This window comes from Xenopus tropicalis, chromosome 4 (genome assembly GCF_000004195.4).
Source record: "Xenopus tropicalis strain Nigerian chromosome 4, UCB_Xtro_10.0, whole genome shotgun sequence".
NCBI classification, from domain to species: domain Eukaryota; kingdom Metazoa; phylum Chordata; class Amphibia; order Anura; family Pipidae; genus Xenopus; species Xenopus tropicalis.
This window is the reverse complement of record NC_030680.2, coordinates 144,936,520-144,960,287: the sequence shown is the minus strand read 5'-3', so window position 1 is coordinate 144,960,287 and position 23,768 is coordinate 144,936,520. Positions and strand designations below refer to the sequence as shown.

The 23,768-nt window shown below is 41.4% G+C and overlaps 1 protein-coding gene across 5 annotated transcripts in view; it reads left to right on the top strand.

Moving 5' to 3' along the window:
* The window catches only part of atxn7 (ataxin 7), a 112,427-nt gene that overhangs the window by 74,634 nt on the left and 14,025 nt on the right, over positions 1-23,768 (top strand). For 4 of the 5 annotated variants that reach the window (XM_012960531.3, XM_012960532.3, XM_018092903.2 and 1 more), the window contains 4 exon segments: positions 2,134-2,238; positions 14,561-14,813; positions 19,115-19,377; positions 22,966-23,048. In XM_012960531.3, coding sequence (XP_012815985.1) covers positions 2,134-2,238; positions 14,561-14,813; positions 19,115-19,377; positions 22,966-23,048 — 704 coding nt within the window. 5 annotated transcript variants of the gene reach the window in all.

Sequence of the window (23,768 nt, the reverse complement as noted above, 5' to 3'; positions counted from 1 at the left end):
TGCTGCCCCAGGGGTGTAACTAGAGAGGATGCAGACCCTGCAGTGGCTGAGGGGACCCAGCACGGCCTTACTTAATAAGCAATTTAAATATATCTTGGTAAATTAGGTCAATGTGCCAATGTTTTTGGGCCCTAAATTCAATTGGCTGTGGGGCCCAGCAACATCTAGTTATGCCACTGCTGTCCTGTGCACTGCCTACTCCTCAATCACATAGTTTACCTTGAATTAAATGATTTTGCTATTGACAGTACCACTCTCTAGGGCTAATGCTATAATATGATTGCCAAGGTCTCTGCCTGTAGCAACAGGACTAGAATAGTTTGCATGAGCAGTGGTTTGAATGACCTTAACAACCAGAGGGAATATTCCCTCCATTATGATTTCTTTGTTAAAAGCAAATAAATGCAAATAATATTTATCACTCAGAAATACACATACACTGTTAGTGTTAAATATGCTTCAGTTCCCAGATGCAACAGAACAGTCAGTATATTATCACTGCCTATCCATTTGTTATACAGGTATGGGACCTGGATAAGGGGTCTTTCTGCAATATTGATCACCATACTGTGTCTACTAAATGTAATTTAAACATTAAATAAACTCACTAGGATTATTTTGCCTCCAATAAGGATTAATTACATCTAAGGTGGGATCAAATACAGGGCTGTTATGCCCCCAATAAGGGGTAATTATATCTTAGTTGGGATCAAGTACAGGTACTGTTTTATTATTACAGAGAAAAGGGAATCATTTAACCATTAAATAAACCCAATAGGGCTGTTCTGCCCCCAATAAGGGGTAATTATATCTTAGTTGGGATCAAGTACAGGTACTGTTTTATTATTACAGAGAAAAGGGAATCATTTAACCATTAAATAAACCCAATAGGGCTGTTCTGCCCCCAATAAGGGGTAATTATATCTTAGTTGGGATCAAGTACAGGTACTGTTTTATTATTACAGAGAAAAGGGAATCATTTAACCATTAAATAAACCCAATAGGGCTGTTCTGCCCCCAATAAGGGGTAATTATATCTTAGTTGGGATCAAGTACAGGTACTGTTTTATTATTACAGAGAAAAGGGAATCATTTAACCATTAAATAAACCCAATAGGGCTGTTCTGCCCCCAATAAGGGGTAATTATATCTTAGTTGGGATCAAGTACAGGTACTGTTTTATTATTACAGAGAAAAGGGAATCATTTAACCATTAAATAAACCCAATAGGGCTGTTCTGTCCCCAATAAGGGGTAATTATATCTTAGTTGGGATCAACTACAAGGTACTGTTTTATTATTACAGAGAAAAGGGAATCATTTAACCATTAACTAAACCCAATAGGGCTGTTCTGCCCCCAATAAGGGGTAATTATATCTTAGTTGGGATCAACTACAAGGTACTGTTTTTAGTGTTTTATGCTTAAAGAGAACAAGGAAATCATCTTTTAAAAATTTAAATTTTTAGATTGAAATTGAGTTTATGGGAGGTGACCTTACTGTAATTCTGAGCTTTCTGGATAATGGGTTTGCAGATAAGGGATCCCATACCTGTATAGATAAGTGATACCTATTATTCCCTGTTTGTATGCTATTCTTCCAGTGGCCTTTACTAACTCTGACATCTGATTTGCTCTCCGTGATCACAACGCTATTTTGCCCATACTGGATGCTTTTGATATTTGTGCATAAATCTGCTAGAATGTATGTGCTTAATGGACATTGATAAAGGCTCTTCTGCTTCTTTGGGTTAGTTTAATGGGAGCAGCCATGATTGCTCAAATGGGCAAGTGAGCTGAGTGACCTCTGATGGTCAGATGATCCATCAGAGAACTAAGCTGTCAGAACAATGATCGACATGCTTTAGTCACAACTATGGGATGTTAGGGGGGGTCTGGCATATGAAATGTGCAGCCCTGCCATCTTGCAGAAGCATGATCGTAAAAGAGAGAAACAGGAACCTGTAAGGGTTAATGTAAAGTGACAGGTGCAGCGTCACGTAATAACCTTCTAACTGTCTATTGGTTTGATTATAAGAGAAATCTTTGGTTTTTCTAAAGGAAACTGCATGTCCCACAGGGTCTCCCTTTCCCCCTCCACAAACCTAACCTGCGTGTTCCCTTTATCTCTACAGATATGGCAATATTTGGCCTGTGCCCGGCCTACGATGAGTTCTATCTGGTGATGTGCAGCCACTGTAATCAGGTCATAAAGCCACAGGCATTTCAATCTCATTATGGTAAGTACTTAACTGCTCCTTAATAAGTGAGGGTGTAGTTAGAGCGGGATTAGAGAGCGTGCATGTTGGGCAGCCATTTCTGTCATTATGGAGCTCTTGCCTTTCACTGTGTCCGATGAGGATATTGTTGTAGCATAAAAAAATCATTTGATTTAACGTAATTACTGTCTTGATTAAATGGATGATAGCTAATGTGACTTGTATTATCAATTATACATGGGACCATTTACCCCTTACTATATATTATACATAAATGTACATATCCATTATTATTTATAAATAATAACACGATAAATAACTGACTATATACCCAGTTAGTATATGTATAATTTGGCAGTAAGTTAATTTATTGGCATAATGCCTTTATTCAGGTCGCTGATCTACCAGGTGACTTCTTAAATATCTAAATACAACTCCCAGCATCTCCCGACACCCTTTAATCACCTGTGTGTATGTTTGTGGAGGGACCTTTGATTCTAAGCTCCACTGGGGCATAAAAATATAGTAAATCTAGCATGGGGTTTTAATAATGTATCTTTTGTGATAATAATTCCCCTTGAACAGTACAGTGTGATGGCATTCCTCACATTCCTTCTCTGTATATTTGTATATTTATATATATATATGGGTAGGAGGTGCCATAGTGTTACCCTTAGACAGTACAGTATGGGGGTACAGCTTATTGTGTGCCCAGAACATTCCTTCTCTGTATATTTGTATTTATACATATGGGTAGGAGGTGCCATAGTGTTTCCCTTAGACAGTACAGTATGAGGGTACAGCTTATTGTGTGCCCAGAACATTCCTTCTCTGTATATTTGTATTTATACATATGGGTAGGAGGTGCCATAGTGTTTCCCTTAGACAGTACAGTATGAGGGTACAGTTTATTGTGTGCCCAGAACATTCCTTCTCTGTATATTTGTATTTATACATATGGGTAGGAGGTGCCATAGTGTTTCCCTTAGACAGTACAGTATGGGGTACAGCTTATTGTGTGCCCAGAACATTCCTTCTCTGTATATTTGTATTTATACATATGGGTAGGAGGTGCCATAGTGTTTCCCTTAGACAGTACAGTATGGGGGTATAGCTTATTGTGTGCCCAGAACATTCCTTCTCTGTATATTTATATTTATCCCCCCCCCCCCTTGCACGATCAGTTGCCTTTGTGTTGGGGAGATGTATGTTGGGGATTGCACACCAGCTCTGTGCAGCTCAGGCACTTAACTGTCACTTAAATAAAAACTGCCTGTCTCTATCGGAGAGAGAGCCACTTGAATATGAAGGGAATACAGTGAGCTGCTCACTGTAGGGGGAAGGCAGCGGCGGTGTGTGCTTCCTGCTCTCTAGAAATTGTGCTTTTCCAGATAAGCAGCAGGGGGAGTCCGGTACAAGGAGCCGTGTATCATATCTGCACATATCATCGTTAGCTGCCTGGAGAGCTGTGCTCAGACCTCGCACCACAGGCCGGGCGAGGTGTTCTGACTGGCACAGTGGGATAATGAGCCCCTTATCTGTGCCTGCGGAATAGCAGGAGCCTAAAGGCCAAGTATACTTTCAGCAATGACTTTTCATTAGTGCAGCTTGGCCCATGATCAGAGTGTGGGAAAAACAAGAGGGAGTCGTTTCATGTTTGGCCCAGTGACTCATTGTCAGCTTAGTCACCTTTGTAAGGAAGATGGCATTATGGGTTTCACCCCCACAGGGCGACTTGTCTGCCAGTCAGACTGCAGCATCTACTAGGCACTTCATGCAGCCCTAATGCAGAAAATAAAATAAATATATTATTTCTACTGGCAATATATATACCTGAACATAGATATTTCCTTGTAGAAATGTTCCATTATTCTTTATTTCTTGATTGTGTCCATGCTGCATCCCTCCTGTCAGCCTGAGCATTCCTTTGAGTGTGGGCAGTACTAATGCCAATATTGTAATGTTGGGGGCTGAGGGATAGTGTCAGTTAAGTCAAATAAATATTACTGCACTGATTTGTGAGCAATGTTAATGATTCTTTATGGGCCGGGCAGCTTTTGGGTGTCCCCTTGGATGGATGCCCCTTGCTTGTGTATCATTCAGAGGTGTAAGCTAGGGTGCACCAACAGGTACAAGGTTCTAGGGTGCTCTTTATTTAGAGCTTGTATTTTTAATTGCCTCTAGGTGCAGAGGCACCAATTCCCACAGGCTTATAGGTCTCAGCAATATTTTGCCCAGCAGGAATTGGGCAAATGTGCCCCTTATGGGACAAGGTACATGAGTAAAGCTTGACACAAAGCCCCTGGCTTACCTAGGGCACTAACATGTGATCCAAGTGCATAGAATTTCCCAGCAATTAGTCTGGAAGTGGCACCTAGCTCAGCTTGCTTTGTGCTGTGTGGTCTTGCAGGGCAGCTAGCTGTTTGATTGGCTGCTGGAGTTTCAGTTTTCTGGCAGTCAGTTGCTCTGAGACTCGCCTACCCTACACGGGCCATAGTAGCTGCCGATATCTGCCGGTGTATGGGGACCTTAAGTGTCCACAGTCAGTTTCTCACGTGATGTTGACCTTTTCCCCGAGTGGAGGAAATTGAGGGGCACCTACCAGTGAGGGGAGGGACAGAGTGTGGTGGGTGACTGGGCAGTGCTAGCTCCCAGGCTTTGTGGAACTCTATATTTGTTGAGCACTTTTTGAGAGACTTCATTTTCCTGCTATTCAATTACTTTGGAAACGGAGCCAAACCAAAGACACGCCCTCCAGTTTGGACAACTTACAAGCAGTTAAGGAACAGGATTTGTAAAATGCACGCTGCTCTAATGAGAGAGCATATATTGTAATGGTAGCCGGGCAAGAGTTGCATAGCTGCGATTTATACAGGCCGCCTTCCTAGGGCTAAAGGGGAAATAAATATGTTTTGCCGGTACGGTGGTGCTTGAAAGTTTGTGAACCCTTGAAAATATTCTATATTTTTATATGAACATGACCTAAAACAACATCATTTTAAATTCTAAACTCTATTCAGCATAGCGCCTACATCAGGGGTGGGCAGACTACGGCCCGCGGGCCACGTCCAGCCTGTTGGTCTTTTTAATCCGGCCTGCCAACTCAGCAAGTCTCAACACACAAGACTGGGGCGAAAACGGCGTGACGCTGGCCCGGCCCATCTGTCAAAGTCAATGTGGCCCCTGAGCCAAAAAGTTTGCCCACCCCATGCCTACACTTTTGTCACTGCTAATGGAAATTATTATAAGTTTGCTTATTTACAGTGTATTTTACTTACAAAAACCTCATACGCATCTATAGTTATTAACTGCTAATTGTAGTTTTAGTGCCTATTAAGTGGCTCTGGGTGCAGGCCCATGAAAAGGCTGTTTGGAGCATAGGAATGGGTTGTTGGCCCCTGTTTATCCACAGGACAGGAACCAGCCCATTGAAGGCGTAGCCTTAGAAAGAACCGCAAGTTTGGCAATTTAATAAAAATGCTTGACCTGAATTTTCTCCCAACAAAATATGAGAATCACTCTTTGCACTGAGTCACCAGTTACTCCTGTCCAGAACTTGTAAGGATGTTTTTGTTCTCATGATGTTATTGTGGTTTGATAGTTACTCTGTTCTCCAGTTCCAGACATTATTATTCGGTAGTCATGATTTTTATTGTGGTGATTTGACTCATCTGCTTTACTGCTGCACTCATCTTGGCTTATTGTGTTATTGTATTAGTGTACCCTCTGAATGCATACAGGCCTTTTTTTCTTTCTACCTTGATGTTATTGTAAAAGTCATGAGTCTTTTTGTTTTCTCACCCCTAAAATGACTCTGTACAGCCCCCAGAATAACACGCCTTTTTCCTTGCATGCAGATTTATTTTGTTTTTCTGGTACAAGCAGCTGAACTGCAGCTCTTTTACTGACTTCCTTCTGTAGCATGAAGCTCCATCCCCTTTTGTTTCTGAACCCTCCTTTTCTCTCCGACCTTAAAGAGGTGCCTACTATGCATGCCTGATTAATTTAAATTGGAGCAGGGGCAGTAAGCATGCCCAGTAGGCACCTCTTTGAGGTCTTCATTGTCGGAGAGAAGTAGGGCTCAGAAAACAAAAGGGGGGAGGAGCTTTAGACTGACAGGGAAGTCGGTAAAAGAGCTGCAGTTCTGCATACAAGTTTCAGTGAGTTGTGGCAAAAATTACATATCTTAGCACTGATGACATCACTAAGCACCATTTAAAAGAAATACTTGGATATTCAAGACACAATTGTGTCTGCACTCTAACTGAACCCTAATTTTGTTGAACTCCCCCAATGTCGCAAAAGGAAACAGAAACTTTGGATCAATGCACCAGGTTAGACAATCTCCTTTCTTTCTATGAAAATCTCTGTATGGGAACCAGCTTTACCCACATAGGCTATAAATACCCCTTGCGCACAATGACATGCAATGTACGGGGGCAGATTATTAAACCTTCATGTGCCTAAATTTTGATATTGTTATAGACTGCAGTGAAAAATAAATCATGCACTGAAATTGCTTATATGTTCATATGCTCAGTGTATTGGCTGATGTTTGGTTTGGCTTGGCACATCATTAGCCCAAATATTGTACATCTTGCTGTCATATGTATTCTACATCCAGGAGATGCTGGCACCTGTTAAGTGGCACACATTTTTGGCAATTACGCCATGTTTATTTCCCTTAGTTCTGTTTGATACCCACTTCCCTGCTTTATGGCTGAGATTCTAGCTATCTGTATAACAGAGCATTCTGTCACAGTGGCACAGATCCTATCTGATCCCCCCATTGTAAGCAGCAGTCCTGCCCTGCTTTATGGCTGAGATTCTAGCTATCTGTATAACAGAGCATTCTGTCACAGTGGCACAGATCCTATCTGATCCCCCCATTGTAAGCAGCAGTCCTGCCCTGCTTTATGGCTGAGATTCTAGCTATCTGTATAACAGAGCATTCTGTCACAGTGGCACAGATCCTATCTGATCCCCCCATTGTAAGCAGCAGTCCTGCCCTGCTTTATGGCTGAGATTCTAGCTATCTGTATAACAGAGCATTCTGTCACAGTGGCACAGATCCTATCTGATCCCCCCATTGTAAGCAGCAGTCCTGCCCTGCTTTATGGCTGAGATTCTAGCTATCTGTATAACAGAGCATTCTGTCACAGTGGCACAGATCCTATCTGATCCCCCCATTGTAAGCAGCAGTCCTGCCCTGCTTTATGGCTGAGATTCTAGCTATCTGTATAACAGAGCATTCTGTCACAGTGGCACAGATCCTATCTGATCCCCCCATTGTAAGCAGCAGTCCTGCCCTGCTTTATGGCTGAGATTCTAGCTATCTGTATAACAGAGCGTTCTCTCACAGTGGCACAGATCCTATCTGATCCCCCCTCCCCCATTGTAAGCAGCAGTCCTGCCCTGCTTTATGGCTGAGATTCTAGCTATCTGTATAACAGAGCATTCTGTCACAGTGGCACAGATCCTATCTGATCCCCCCATTGTAAGCAGCAGTCCTGCCCTGCTTTATGGCTGAGATTCTAGCTATCTGTATAACAGAGCATTCTGTCACAGTGGCACAGATCCTATCTGATCCCCCCATTGTAAGCAGCAGTCCTGCCCTGCTTTATGGCTGAGATTCTAGCTATCTGTATAACAGAGCATTCTGTCACAGTGGCACAGATCCTATCTGATCCCCCCATTGTAAGCAGCAGTCCTGCCCTGCTTTATGGCTGAGATTCTAGCTATCTGTATAACAGAGCATTCTGTCACAGTGGCACAGATCCTATCTGATCCCCCCATTGTAAGCAGCAGTCCTGCCCTGCTTTATGGCTGAGATTCTAGCTATCTGTATAACAGAGCATTCTGTCACAGTGGCACAGATCCTATCTGATCCCCCCATTGTAAGCAGCAGTCCTGCCCTGCTTTATGGCTGAGATTCTAGCTATCTGTATAACAGAGCATTCTGTCACACTGGCACAGACCATATCTGATACCCACCATCCACTGTCCTGCCCTCAGATCCTATTCTTAAAAAATATAAATTAATGTAAATTAATTAAAAAAAAAAATTATATATATAATCAATGTAAAACACTGCATAATTTGCTGGCGCTACACAAATAAATAATGATGGTGAGAAAAGGAAGGCCGCTCCATGGCAGTTTTAATTAAAACTTAAATTTATGTTACAGACAACTTAGAGTGCTATTAAAAAGAGCATAAAAATCACTAAAAAAAAAAATAATTATATATATATATATATATATATATATATATATATATATATATATATATATATATATATATATATATATATATATATATAAAATTCCAATGTTTCGAGCACAATCGGTGCTCTTCCTTGGTTTGTCCTTGAGGAAGAGCACTGGTTGTGCTCGAAACGTTGGAATTTTTTTAATAAAAACACTTTTTCTTTTGTATCAAGTCCCTGTGAGTGTGGCACTCTTTCTATTATATATGTATTATATATATATATATATATATATATATATATATATATATATATATATATATATATATATATATATATTGCAAGAAGACAGGCACTCACGTATAAGTAGGTCCAAGGGAGCCTGGGTGCAGTCCCAAAATAATAGATGGAGTAGCTGTAGAGAGAGTCCGCACTCACAGGTCTTAAGAAAATATAGAAGTTTTATTCAAATCAACATCTAACGTTTCGGCTGCATCCACAGCCTTTCTCAAAAGGCTATATATATATATATATATATATATATATATATATATATATAATGCATTTTGGTATGCGCGTTCCTTCTGTGACCTTGGCATTTAGATTATGTATGTGAATAAAATGTTACTACTGTTTCTCTAAAATTCTTTTCCCATTCAGACCCTTTTATTAGACTGTCCTAAACTTTCCCCAGTAAACGATAAGTGTCAGTTACAGTGTTAAGAACATGTAAAAGCTGAAGTTGAAATATAAAAAAAAAAATCACTTTCCCTTTTTATGTTTATTATTTAAAGGGTAACTTCTTCCAAAAACTATTGCTTGCTGTATGAAAGAAACTGTAAAGCAACATTCCAGTGTATATTTGTTACAGTGCATTTGTTGGCTTTAGTTAGTTTAGTTATCTGTAATTGTTTATTCCATTGATACAATGTAGCAGTTGTATAGAATAGTGCACCCTGGATTCTATTAGGTGCATTTGGGATGAAAACCTCACCCGGGAGCCAGATTGGCTTTAAATTTGCTTAATCTGTGAATATCTGCCGAGAAATCCACTGCTTTCCCTATTTCGTTTTTGTACTTTCCTCTGTTCTGCAGGGCAGAAGGGGTTAAACTGATCCTGCTTTAAAGGGGACCGCAGCAGCAGCTTCTGTTGTGACCGTATTAGATAAAAATTAAAACACGCCCCCTTGTTTTCGTTTTTTTTCCTCTCTCCTCTCCCTCCTTTTTTTCCCTTTATCTGCCAAGGCCTGCGTGTGTGTGTCCCCGTCTGAATTGCACCGCACAGGACCAGCCAATGTTACATAAGCACCAACATGGAGCTGCTTCAGAAGTGGCTGGGCTACCCCAAAGTGTGCCAGGATGGCCCTGTTTATCGGCGGCAGCGGGGTGTGCAGCCCGACTGGTACAGGATATGTGAATGGGAGTAGGACGGCCGGATATAGGCGCAGGGCTGACAGGCGGCACAGAGGGTGGAAGTATTTGTTGTTGCTTTTAAGCAGTTTCTCTGAGCTTGGAATTGGCTGCAAGCCCAGCAGCTCTGCATGGAGTTTGTGAAAGGTGGGTATGGCTCTGCGCGGCTCTGCACTCGCCCCACACGGAACTGAACTGAACTGAACAGGAAAACACAGACTTTCTAATTTTATATCGTCCTTTTTCCTCTTTCTGTCTTTTCCCCCACTTGTCTTTTTTGCCCTTTCTCTTTCTGGAACCGACTTGAGCGGCGTTAAAGTCGTCCCTCCAGCGCAGCGTTGATCAAAGTGGATAATCTGGCAAACGAGGGATTAACCGCTTGCTCGCAGGCCACATAAGCCATTCTGAAATGTCATTCGAGTGGCTTGGCCAAAGTTCAAAAGCTGATGGGTTTGCTATTAACTGCGGCCAAATGCTGATGCTTGCAGGAACCACAGGGGGTTTGGGACCATGGCAATCGGGCTTGTTTGTGCGGCCAGTTGCCCTCTAACCCCCTAGCCGCTGCTGTGTTGCACCTTTCTCATGTATAGAATGGGCCATGTTATTTCTGTGGAAATACTCTTTTTATAATGACGTTTACATTCTTCATTTGCACTATGGTAACACCATGAATGGATTGGTAGCCACATGCATTTCCACGTGAATTTATTATTGTGTAGGATTTCATCACACACACGCACTGCTACACCATCCCCTGTGCTCTTATAGGTGATGGTCCGGTATAGAATTTTAGCCCCCTTTATATTGCCTTTACCAGAATAATTTTGTTTACAGCATGAGCTAATAATCAGGAGCTTTTCCTTTTAGGCTACATACACAAAGGTCTTTATTGCCCCTTGCAATATGTGTCAAGTACACCTTATACACATGCTTAGCAGGGTCCTATACGTAATGAGTGGGACACAGGTAAATAGGGTAAAATGAAAGCTCTTGCATGTAATGCGCTTGGACATTGGAAGATGCTTTACACGCAGGTGCAGTACATTAACGGAATGTAAATAATGCTTATTGTCTGCACATATTGGCATATTCCCATATTTGAGAGCTACCATGCTGTTTGCTTCAGGGCCAAGCATCAGTAATGCAACATACACATAAGAGTACATTATTAAATATTGGCAGTTGTTACAGAAGAAGGCAGTGTTAATATGTTTATATTTAAATACAGGTATGGGAACTGTTTTCCAGAATGCTCTGGGGTTTTCCAGATAAGGTATGGTGATCTAAATTATATGAAATAAACCCAATAAAATTGTATTTAATCCAGTAAGGATTAAATCAATCTTAGTTGGGATCACGTACAAGGTACTGTTTTATTATTACAGAGAAAAGGGAATCATTTAACCATTAAATAAACCCAATAGGGCTGTTCTGCCCCAATAAGGGGTAATTATATCTTAGTTGGGATCAAGTACAGGTACTGTTTTATTATTACAGAGAAAAGGGAATCATTTAACCATTAAATAAACCCAATAGGGCTGTTCTGTCCCCAATAAGGGGTAATTATATCTTAGTTGGGATCAAGTACAGGTACTGTTTTATTATTACAGAGAAAAGGGAATCATTTAACCATTAAATAAACCCAATAGGGCTGTTCTGCCCCAATAAGGGGTAATTATATCTTAGTTGGGATCAAGTACAGGTACTGTTTTATTATTACAGAGAAAAGGGAATCATTTAACCATTAAATAAACCCAATAGGGCTGTTCTGCCCCAATAAGGGGTAATTATATCTTAGTTTGGATCAAGTACAGGTACTGTTTTATTATTACAGAGAAAAGGGAATCATTTAACCATGAAATAAACCCAATAGGGCTGTTCTGCCCCAATAAGGGGTAATTATATCTTAGTTGGGATCAAGTACAGGTACTGTTTTATTATTACAGAGAAAGGGGAATCATTTAACCATTAAATAAACCCAATAGGGCTGTTCTGCCCCAATAAGGGGTAATTATATCTTAGTTGGGATCAAGTACAAAGTTCTGTTTTAATATTACAGAGAAAAAGGGAATCATTTTTTTAAAATTATAATTATTTGATTACAATGGAGTCTATGGGAGATGGTCTTCCTGTAATTTGGGATCCTGGATAAGAATCTTCCGCCATAGATGGAACGGATGCAGCAAGCAGCATGACAGCTCCCCCTTTTAAATGCAAAGCTAGAAATAGAGAAATAATCTCACCATAAGAATAAAACAATGTAGTTATCCCTTCAGTCAGTTGTGTTTATTAGAACATTAGGTAAATGCATATTTAGGTCTCAGAAATGTATGCCTGACAAAATGAAAGTAATGAAAAGATCATGAGATGTGGGAATAACCTGGATAGTAATTAAAAGTCCCCCGGTATATTTAGCATTTTAAAACAAAATTATTATACACAACCATTTAAAAAGAATTTCTTGTCTAAGTCCGTATGCATGTGTGTCTGATTTCTGGTTGCCAAGGCTGTTGGCCCTAACAACAGTATTGGATTTGAACTTTTTATAACTATGAGAACCACAGTAAAAAGAAAAAATAAAGACCAAACACCAAGAGCTCAGATGATAGAAAGAATTTAATAGAGATTTTCCCTTCCAAGCTGTGTAATATCCACTATTGTAATGTGCTGCTCAGTCGCTGCCAGTAGAAAGTATGGAGACGTATAACCAGCAAACATGCCTGAAAGCTTCGGTGACCGTGGCGCTGTTGTTATGTTGTATCAGTCGCACTGAATGGCGGTTCCTTACTCAAAGCCACAGAACTTCCTAATAGAGAATCTGGCAGTTAGAAGCGTTTCCTCTCCTTCTCATTGCAGTGTATTTACTGTGATTATTTAGTAACTGCATGCCTGCTGGCCTGTAATGGTGCTCAGCCTTTCTCTATAGAGCCGCGGCTGTCTAACTGTCTCGCTGAGCACCATGGGAATTAATGAGAGGCCAAATAGCACATTTACAAGTATTTATATTTCACATAGGCATTGCTTCTGGCCTCCCATTGCTTTTTGAAAAGTAAATATAATTTTAAGCAACTTTGCAATACACATTGAAAATAAACAGCCGTTTCATGATTTTTAATGTAATAATATAGTTTGGAACAGTTCCCTAAGCCCCGTCCCCCTGTTCCCCTGCTGATCTGGCTGACTAGATAGTCAACAAATTTTCAGCCTGCATCTTCCAAATCCCACAATTCCCTGCACACGGGATATCAATAAGGAAATGAACATTGAAGTTCAGTGCATTGTGGGTTATGTAGTTCCTGTATTCCTGGATTTCAGCATATAAAAATGGTATTTATTCCTCCTTTTTGAAGAATCCGATTACAACAATTAGCTGTGTTGTGTGGGGCTCTGACAAATTTTGGTTCGGAGGCCCTTTTAATAAGTAATTTAACTATGTATACAGCAGAGCCTGCGGAGGACCTGGGCAACAGGGTGGCCAGAACGTGGGGTTTACTGGACCGTAGTCACCCCTTCTTTTAAATATAGCAGTGTTGTGAGGGCCGGGTAGGGGGGTGGGGGAGGAGGCACTGGTTGCTCTGGAGGATTTTTTTGCAGGAGGTCCCGGAGCAACCAAGTTACGCCTTTAATGTTGATTCTGAGCCAGCCTGCTGCAGAAGAACATGGAAGCAATTGTTATTGATTGATTTTGATAGAGATTGAGCCAACTGTTCTTAGATGTTATCTTCATCCTCCTCCTTTATATTGGCAGCGCTTTACAGCCATATATATACCAAACCCAGGACCTTACAATGATTAGCTCACAAGAGCTTACAATCTAGGGGTGTCAATCCTTTGCTGGACAGTTGGTGCTGTGCATTATGACTCCCTCCTGTCTATCCAGCTGATCCTTTCCTAATGTGTAACACAGATCAACAATAAAGTAGCTTTTAATAGCCCAGCAGTAGCTTCCTTGTATCACTTAGTAGCAAGAGGCAGAATAATTTAATTCACAGAGTGACACCGCTTTATATTTATGCTGGGCATGATAAGCGCAGAATAATTTTTTTTTCTGAATTGACTCCTCTCTCTGTGTTTTGTCTGAAGAAATGAATGTTGTTCCGAAGGGATATTATAAATAACACGGTGTTTGCCAAGCTGGCTAATTCTGTTTAATATGTATTTAGGGATCGGGTGGGTTTCCTGTAACACAAATGTGACTAATGCTACTAGTTGGGGTTGGTACTCAGTGTAGATAAAATCCTGTTATCTGATGTAAAATAATGTTGTTGTTGTTTTTTTTTTTTTTGTTACATGAATGTTTTTCTCCTGGTTCCTCTTATCAAGCTGTATTATTGTAAGCAGTGTGTCTGGTCTGGGAAGAAACCAACATAGGCCCTTTATTTAGTTATAACAGTGCTGAGTCTCACGTAAACACAAGGCTGCCCACCCTCGCTCTAGTGATCTGAGCCGACGCAGCCGAGGGAAGGCAGCACGTAGGCTGCAGGTGAACAGTAAATCACGCTGTGAGGCGGCAGTTGGCACCGTGCATAAGATATGACACCAGTGCTGCTGACTGCCGGCACATGAGCACAAAGCACCAGGCCTAAAACCTAAAATCAGAGTTGCTTTTAAATGCCCCTGCCTTTTCAGTGCTATTAAGATGTCAGTATTACTAGGGAAATGCACATAATAAAAATGTGCCCTCTTTAAAAATGTCTAACCGCATATTTTTCTCTTTCACGGCAGAAAGAAGACACAGTTCCATAAACAAAACTCCCGTGACGCCGCCATCCTCCTCAACGAACTCCCTCTATTCCACTGTGTCTTCAAAAACGAAACCAAGCGGTGGCGGCAGTTGCAGCAGCACGCGCCCGTCCTCTGGAAGTAGTGCCTCGTCCAACTCCAAGCTGATGAAATCTCCCAAAGACAAGCTGCCAATCGGGGGAAGCAACAAATCAGTGCATCCTGTGCAGCACAGCAAAGCCCCCCAGGAAAAAATGTGAGTTATCCGAAAAGGACTGCTGGGAATGAGGGATAATCTGTGTAAAGCGCTGCGCATTATGTCAGCACTATACAGAGTAGAATAATTGTACATGTTAATGGCACACGTGGTATGGCACTGCAGCTTCAGAACTATAAATCACTTTATTGGCATTTAAGGCACTTCACCACTTGTTAGCCGTTAAGCCAGGCCATTCGAACAGATTTAATCAACTGTGAAGACAAAAGGCTACGTGTGCCATTCCTCTAACCACGTTTCTCCTTTCCATTGGACTGCATAGGCTAAGTCTGATCATTCCATTAAAACTCACCCCCCAACCTGCCATTCATTCCTATATTTATTCCTATGATTAGCCTTTTTCATCCAGCTGCAGGTTGAGCAGTGAAAGCAAATACTACTGCCCAGGTGCAAAGTTGTCCAGTCTTTATAAATGATCCCCTGTAAGTAAGGGTGGAAAAAAGTCACACATCCATCAAGTTTAACCATTTATGCCTATATGAAACCTAACTAACTGCTAGTTGATCCACAGGAAGGCAGAAAGCTCCTTCTGAAACCTCTCCAATTTGCCTTAGAGGGGGAAAAAATTTCCCCCTGACTCCAAGCTTACAGTTGGACCGTTCCCTGGATTAACATTGTACAAAGAGCTATTTTCAATAACCCTGTATTTTCTCACTTTAAAAAAGCCACCAAACCACTTCTTGAAGCTATCTAATGTATCAGCCAGTACGATTCAGGGAGGGAATTCCACAACTTCACAACTCTCGTTTTAAAAAGCCCTTTGCAAATATTTAGACGGAACCTCCCTTAGTCTAATCAGAATGGATCCCTCATGTCTGCTGGAAGGAACTACTGGGAAATAAAGTGAGAGATTATTATATGATCATTCTATTCCCCCTTGAGTGTCTCTTCTCTAGCCTAAACAACCACAACTTAGCCAGTCTTTCTTCATAACTGAGACCTTCCATGCCCTTTACCAGCTTAGTTTCCCTTCTTTGGGCCCTCTACTTTGGGCCCTTTTTTGGGCCACTATAGATCCAAAGTGCATGGAATATTCTAAAGGGGGTCTTACCAGTGTTCTGTAAAGTGGAAGAATAACCCCCATGTCAAAAATGGCTTCTCTCAACCTTCAAATAGAGGGCTTTACTTCGCTGCCAGGAAGCAGTCAGAAAAACAAAGAGGGGGTAATTGGGCAACATGCATTGGGGGTAAACATATACATGCCCCTAACTGGAGAATCCATTGTGTATGTGAAAAAGTGAAACGCCATCCTCTGTCAGCAGGGAGCGCTACTAACTTACCTGTTGATAGATTTAGGGCTAAACTACAAGCTGACACTTGGCTGCACCCATGATAATCAGCTAAGCGTGGGTTGCGGAGCCCTGTGTTCAAACAGATTGGGCTTTATGCAGTGAAACCTTACCCTGATATGAGGTTAATTGGTTCTTGCTCTTCTACCTATTGTGTCCAAGGCTTTGGCACTTGTTAAAGGCAGTGTCACACGGGTCACCTGTAATGGCTCGCTGTGACGTTGTAGCAATCAGTTGTGCTAGTGAGGAGCGGGAGATTGTTCTACTCTTATACATCAGGGGAAATGGGCTGGAAGCAGGTATGTGTGTGTACCTGACCAGTGAAGCCTGCAGGTGTCCTCGGTCAGATAAGGGCGAGCCCGAATCCTGGCAATTTTAGCCATTGGTGCTGGAAGATCCAGCTGGTTAGGTTTACAGGTGAGTTGCACCTGGTGCTTACTTTAGTCCCTTACCTTAGAGAGGTCAGTGCTTATATTTGGGGCAAATGTCCTGTTGTGTGAGCGTCATTACACTAAAGATTATGCGTCACAATAGTGCAATACACAACAGTACTAACCTGAAGATGTGCCCTTGATATCTACAGTTAGGCAGGAAGGCAACAACTGTTCATGCTGTCCTTATTGGAGATATACCCATCTCTGTAACAGGGCTGTGAAGGTAATAATTCTCCATAAGTGCCATAAATTGCAACCCCCATCAATGCGGAAGGCCCAGTTGCTCTCCAGCAATGGCACTTTCTGCTTAAAGGCCCCCCATACATGGGCCGATTCTTGCTGCTGTTATCGGTCCCTTAGACCAGTTCAGCAGCTAATCGGCCCCTGTATGGGCACTACCGACGGGGCTGCCCAACCGACATCTGGACTGAAATTGGCCAGATATCAATCAGGCAGATATCAATCTAGTCGGATCGGGGACCGAATCAACAAGCCGATGCGGTCCCCGATCCGACTACAGGGGACCGCATCCAACTTTACCTATACCCGACTTTGCCTATACCTCTCCCTCTCGTTATAATTCGATCGTTTGGCCCCAGGGCTAAACTATCAAATTAGCCTGGATTCTCCTGATATCGCCCACCCGTAGGTGGGGGATATTGGGAGAAGATCCGCTCGCTTGGTGACATTGCCAGTCGAGCGGATCTGAAGGTGTATGGGCACCATTTTAATACAGACATCACTACTATTTGGGTCACCCATATCAATATTTAGGTGGCTATGGTTGGAGCACATATTGTAATAAAATTTTTATTGGGATCTCAAGGGGTTTGAAGTGAGCAGGGCTAGAATAACCCTGCAGCCAATCAGAGCATTAGATTAAACACAATATTGGCAGAGCCAACTGCAATAAGGAAAGCAGATGGACCTGTCCTAAACAGCTTTTCAATTGGGCTTCATATTTATTTTTTTTTGTAATGATTATCCTTCATGTTTTGCTGCCGTAAGTTTATCAGGGGTCACTGACCCTGGCAACCAGAAACTAAATTTACTTTGAGGGTTCAATTTTCTTATTTTGAATTGCTTGTCTTTACTTTTTGGCCCTGTCCTATTGATCTTCAATTCTGATTGCTATCTGGTTGCTAGGGTAGTTAAGCGCTAAAATATATAGAGGTTCAGAATTAATAAAAGTAAAGATGAATTATCTTAGACATACTGCTTAAAGGGGTAGCATTAACATTAAGTTTTAGCATTATGTACAGAGCGTGTGTCCCATAGTGCTAGTGTAGACCTTGTTACTGAAACCTGTCTAGTTTGTAAGTTTATTTTACTTTTTTATTTGCATTTTACTGTTTAGCACGTATTTAACAAAGGTCTAATTTTTGACTTTGAAGTGCCTTCTAGTGAGTTGTAAGACCTCCTCGGGACCCAGGACACCTGCCCCCTCTGAAATGAGTAGAAAATAGGATATAAGTCTCAAAGCCTGCCCATTCTCACAGTCCAGATTCTCCGCCTGTCTGTGTCTCTTTATGAGGCCCCTGTAGTAATCTAATCAATTAGTCACAGTAGAACAAAGCCCCCAGCAGACTCTCTCCATCTTGGGATTATTAGTCTTTAAGGGCTTACTCTTCTGCTTCTTTTCCCTATAACGTCCACTTTTCCATTCCCAAAACTCACACAAGCGCAAGTGATTGTTTCTGTAGATCAGAGGGACCTTATAGAAAGGGTTTCTGACCCCAGTAGTTGCACACAGAGCTGAGTCTGTGTCATGCCGCCACATATACTCTTATTTTGCCTGTCAGTGGCACTGGGGATTTATCCCAGTGATTCCATTTGGGTATGCCACATAAATTATATGTTGTAGAACAGTCTGTTTCAGATGCAGCCGACTGCGTATTATCTGTGCGTGGGAATAGCACGCTTAACAGGGATATAAACCCCAAAATTTATTTTTTTCTTAAAGATTGGGATGTTAGCAGCTTTCCAATAAGATTACAAACCTTGTGTTTTCATAGTTATTTGTAACTATACCTGCAAATGAATGCAGTATCTGTCCCTTTCTGTTCGCTGGTGAAATAGCATAGAAGCCATCTAATAAACAGAACCATGAAAACGCATGAACTATATATATATATATATATATAGTTTATATATATATATATATGGATTTTTTTCAATAAACCTTTTTTATTTTTATTAAGTCCCTATGTGTGCGGTACTCTGCTTGTTTATTGAATTGTTTGACCAGCACCGAGGGCATTTGATTTTGCTTGAAGGGTGTGCTCCTTTCTGTTCTTATATATATATATATAAATAAGCTGCTTTGTAGCCAAGGGGGCAGCCATTCAAGCTGGAAAAAAGGAGAAAAGCCACAGGTTAAATAGCAGTTAACAGATAAGCTCTGTAGAATACAATGATGTACAATCTGTTATCTGCAATGTGACCTGTGCCTTTTCTCCTTTAAATGGCTGACGTAGGTATTATTGCCCACTCTGTGATTGTGTTTCCAGTCAATAAATGGGCCGCTTGTCTAACAGTTTTTTTTTTCCTTCTCCAGAATGACACCATCTGTGAAAGTGGAAAAGATGCATCCGAACCCAAAGATAGATGGGGTGTTAAAATCTACTGCTGGTCCTGCCTGTTCTTCTACTGTGAGCTCTTCAATAAAGACTGGCCTTAATTGTCCATCAATACCAAAGCCACCCTTGCCTTCCCCTGGACAGATACCAAATGGTAAAGGCATTCTCTCGACGACGCCGTTTTCGGAAAAGAAACCCGACGACACGAACAACAGGAAATATTTACATAAGAGATTGTCAGGTAGAAACTTCACTTTTGTCGTACTGATATTTGTTTTGTTGGATGGGGATAGTACAGTAGGTATCAAAGGCCCGTGGCAATGTGTCCTGTCCGTTATTCCTAAATGGACACTGAGGTGTTTTAATTCCAATCCAATTTGTGGAATGAAAAAGTTAATTTTAGGTTGAACTGCCACTTTAAATAACGTTGATATGCTCCAGTGAAATAGCAGCCTCTAGTGGCAAGACTGACATGACAAAAATGGCTTTACTGCATGAGAGTGTGTTTCCCCTTAATAAATCCGTATAAGGCCCCATTAAAACTGAGCATTTGCCACCAGTATAAGAGTTAATATTTGTCATAATGGTTCCTGCTTATCACACACAAGGATATAAACCAGCAATTAGTTGCTAAGCAAAGGGGAAAACATGTTTGCCACATATTGTGGATTGAGGTGCAATAAAATAAGGGAACAGGCCTGCCATGTCCAGTTAAGTGATCTTTCTGTAATGTGGAGCACTAAAGCATTATGCTGCCTGTATGACCATATATGTTATCCTAAAGAATGTTACAGTAATTAAATTGGTCCCTCCAAGACTACCAATGTGTGGCCCATATTATAGATGTGATGGTTAAAAGCCTACTTGAACTTTAGATTAACTTATAGTATGATGCAGGCAGTGATATCCAGAGGTAAAAAAAATGTAGTTATTTAGCTTTCTAAGCTAAGCTAGCCATACATGATCCAATGACTTTGCTGAATAAGTGAATTTTTGCACAGTTTGGCAACCCTACATTCTTGGCAAAATCAGGCTGATTCATTTGTTCAGTCCTCAGGCCAACAATAATCATAATGGGTGATTGTGCAGGCCTGTCAGGAGAGGGCCACATCAACATTCTCAAATCTGCCCAATAGATATCTGCCCAATTTTCAGTGAGAAGGAGGCAATCAGGGGGGGCCCATAGCCATTTTAAGCTTAAATCTGCCTCAAATGGAAATTGCATTATTTAAAGAAGAAAACTCCTATTTCCAAGAAAGTTTCCACCCAAAAAGAAAAAGTTTCCTTGGTAATAAATCATTCAAAATGAATTTGGAATTACTGGGCCAAAAGCTTGCGAGAGACAAAAACTTCTATTTTTTTTTAAATAATTTGTCTATCAAAAGAGACTGTTTGTTTTAATTATAGGACTGTTTGGACCCTTTCCTATTCACCTTACATTCTGTCATTTGAACCACTGTATGGTTGCTAGGGAATGAGGGGTGGGTCCATAGAATCCTGGAAATTAAACCAAGATTTCTTCCTAAAGTTTTCATTTTAATGGCAGCGGAGAAACATATATATATAATAAAAAAAAGTGATATTAACCATTCAGTCACAGTTCCAAAAATAACTAGGACAGTTGATAATCATCAATCACCCAAATTCTCACTCCAATAGTCCTTTAGGATGGGGGAGTATGTAGGGGAGCAAGTAGACATTCAAGCCAAATCTCACTCTTAACAGACCATTATACTGGGACCTCCTAGAGGAACAACTGCAGTTTTGGGGCCACTGCCTAAGGAGTTCAGTGTTGTCCACGTAAACGTTTACGTATCTCAGGTGCTCAGTGATTATTGGTCAGAGTTACATTCCCCATCTAGCCATGCCCCATACTCTCCAGTAGATAATAATGTTTTAATTATGGTGATTACACATATTGTGAGCAATGTGCTTCCTAGGCATTTCCATCCAAATCACGTTTCTCTTGTACAGTGGTTCCCAACCTGTGGGTTTGGCACCCCTGCAAGACCTGAAATAATGGGGGGGGGGGGGATGAGGTTCAGGCTGAATGTCAGTCAGGGTGAGATTTGGGGAGAATGTCTATTTACTCTCCTGAATACACATGAAACCCAGTTTGAAGGTCAATTAGGGCTAAGGGCACCCTGACTGAAGGTTGAACTTATGAAGTAGAACTGAAATTCAATCAACCTCTGTTCTGGTTTAAGAGTATATTTATATTTATACCTATGGGTGTGTACCACCCTGCAGAGTAAGGGGGTAGGGGGCAGTGACCCATGTCAGTACGGGGTTTGATAGAGCCTGGGGAAGAGAGACTGATATCCCTTATTGAGAACACTCACACCCTATACTCAGTAGCCCTTTCTGCTTGTTGTGTAAAGAGAACAGCAGCTCTGGGGGTCAAAAGTCTGCCCGCCCCCATGGCTTTTCCCATTAATGAGTGATGAGTGGCACTTGTGCCTGGGACACTTGCATATTAATTGGCTGCTTGCAGCTGGATTAGCAGCCGGACTGGCAGGAGTGTGCTCCATAGGCCTCAATAGATTGCGGGGGCCATTGTCCTGTGCTTTGTTCTGCCAACTGTTCCCTTTTAGTCTTCCCCAAACCGGAAGAGTGTTGTGACTGACAAAACATTTATTTGCACTCTACTGCTTTAGTATGTTGTTGCGTAGTCTCAGACATGGACAACTGAAAAAATCTGCCAAGTGTGTGTACAGTGTAGCTAGCAACATGAGCTTGGGGACAGCCAGTAGAACAGTAGCAATTGGGCAATCCCAGTACAGATGCGCCCAGCATGGCTACATGCCACACTAATTGCCACGTGCTCACTACTCTACCCAAGCCAGTAGAAAGAAGCACTGGGACACAGGCAGACAACCTAGGGTGCCTTCCTCTGTCCCCCCAGCAGCTTGCCATTCTCTATGTCTCTCTGAAACATGAAGGGGCTCATAAAATCACATTGGATCACAAAAGTTCCAGCAGATGTGCTCCAGACATCACAGATAAAAGGCTTTCTTCATAAGGCAATCCCATTAGAAAAGAGTTGGCTTACATTTGTCTATGTGTTGTTTGATACAGTATATGTAGATATGCTTCTGGTTTAGCACAATGGCCTTTCCCTATGGTACTTGTACTGGTATCTGTGAGGCATTACTGTGCTGGGACAGTACATGACAGCTCCGAACCTTGGGTATGAATACAAGCATACAGGAATGTTCTGGGCACACAATAAGCTGTACCCCCATACCGTACTGTCTAAGGGAAACACTATGGCACCTCCTACCCATATGTATAAATACAAATATACAGAGAAGGAATGTTCTGGGCACACAATAAGCTGTACCCCCATACTGTACTGTCTAAGGGAAACACTATGGCACCTCCTACCCATATGTATAAATACAAATATACAGAGAAGGAATGTCCTGGGCACACAATAAGCTGTACCCCCATACTGTACTGTCTAAGGGAAACACTATGGCACCTCCTACCCATATGTATAAATACAAATATACAGAGAAGGAATGTTTTGGGCACACAAAAAGCTGTACCCCCCCTCCCCCCCATACTGTACATTCTAATGGAAACAATATGTCAACTCATATCTAATGTTATTGAAGCTTTATGGAATAAAATGTATTACGTAATTAGTAATACATTTTAATGTATTGTATTTTTAATGTATTAAGTTAATTCTTTTGTTTGTTTCCCTTTATGGGAACTCGATGGAAGTAGATTGATGATAAATTTTACTTTAATAGTGACCTTTCTTTTTAAAATATAAATTTCTTTTTGGACATTATTACTGACTTTTCCTTGCTTTCTATAGATCGAGAGTTTGACCCTGATATACACTGTGGTGTTGTCGATGTAGAAACCAAGAAGCCCTGCACTAGATCCTTGACATGCAAGGTGAGTCCTATAATTTGTATTTGTTTTTCTCCTCTGTATAATGCAGCAAACTACCCCATGTGCATAAATTGCCCCAGACTTAGAGTAAATAGCTTCTATCTGACAGCTACATTGTGCACTGTACCACTGCCTTTTGTACAGGGGTGCCAAAATACCAAATTACAATTGGGGTTATGGGAACACTCCCAGGCTAAAGGGTAAGTAAACTGTACTGGTGCAACTCGTGGCCAACTCGTGGACTGATCAATGTATATTTCCTGACCCCGTTTTATTATTACTTCATTTGATGCAAGTGCATAGATTTTCCAAAACAAGGGTATTTAGTTACCAGTTCATGATCATGGAGTTGCTAAGCCACCCTGCCCACGTCACAATAAACACCATATGGCATGGTCTTAACCATTTTACTTCTGGTCCTGTTTTTCATGGGTTGGAACCGCCCTGCTTAGTTGCATTATCTTGGCAATAGGTGTCCTGAACAAAGGGTGTGTCTCACTGGTTGATCCCCCCCCCCCCCCCCCCTTTGTTTGTTTTCATAGGGGTCATTGGCACATACTTGCCTATGAAATACTTCCATTCTAGGTAGTTATGCTTCTTCCCCATGGCATGAATTTGTTTGTTGTTGCCATATCCAGGGAGTAATGCTTAAAAGCCCTTATTGGTACAGGAATATCTAACAGGAACCGTGTGTTGTTAGGTTAAAGGCCCACTAACCCTTTC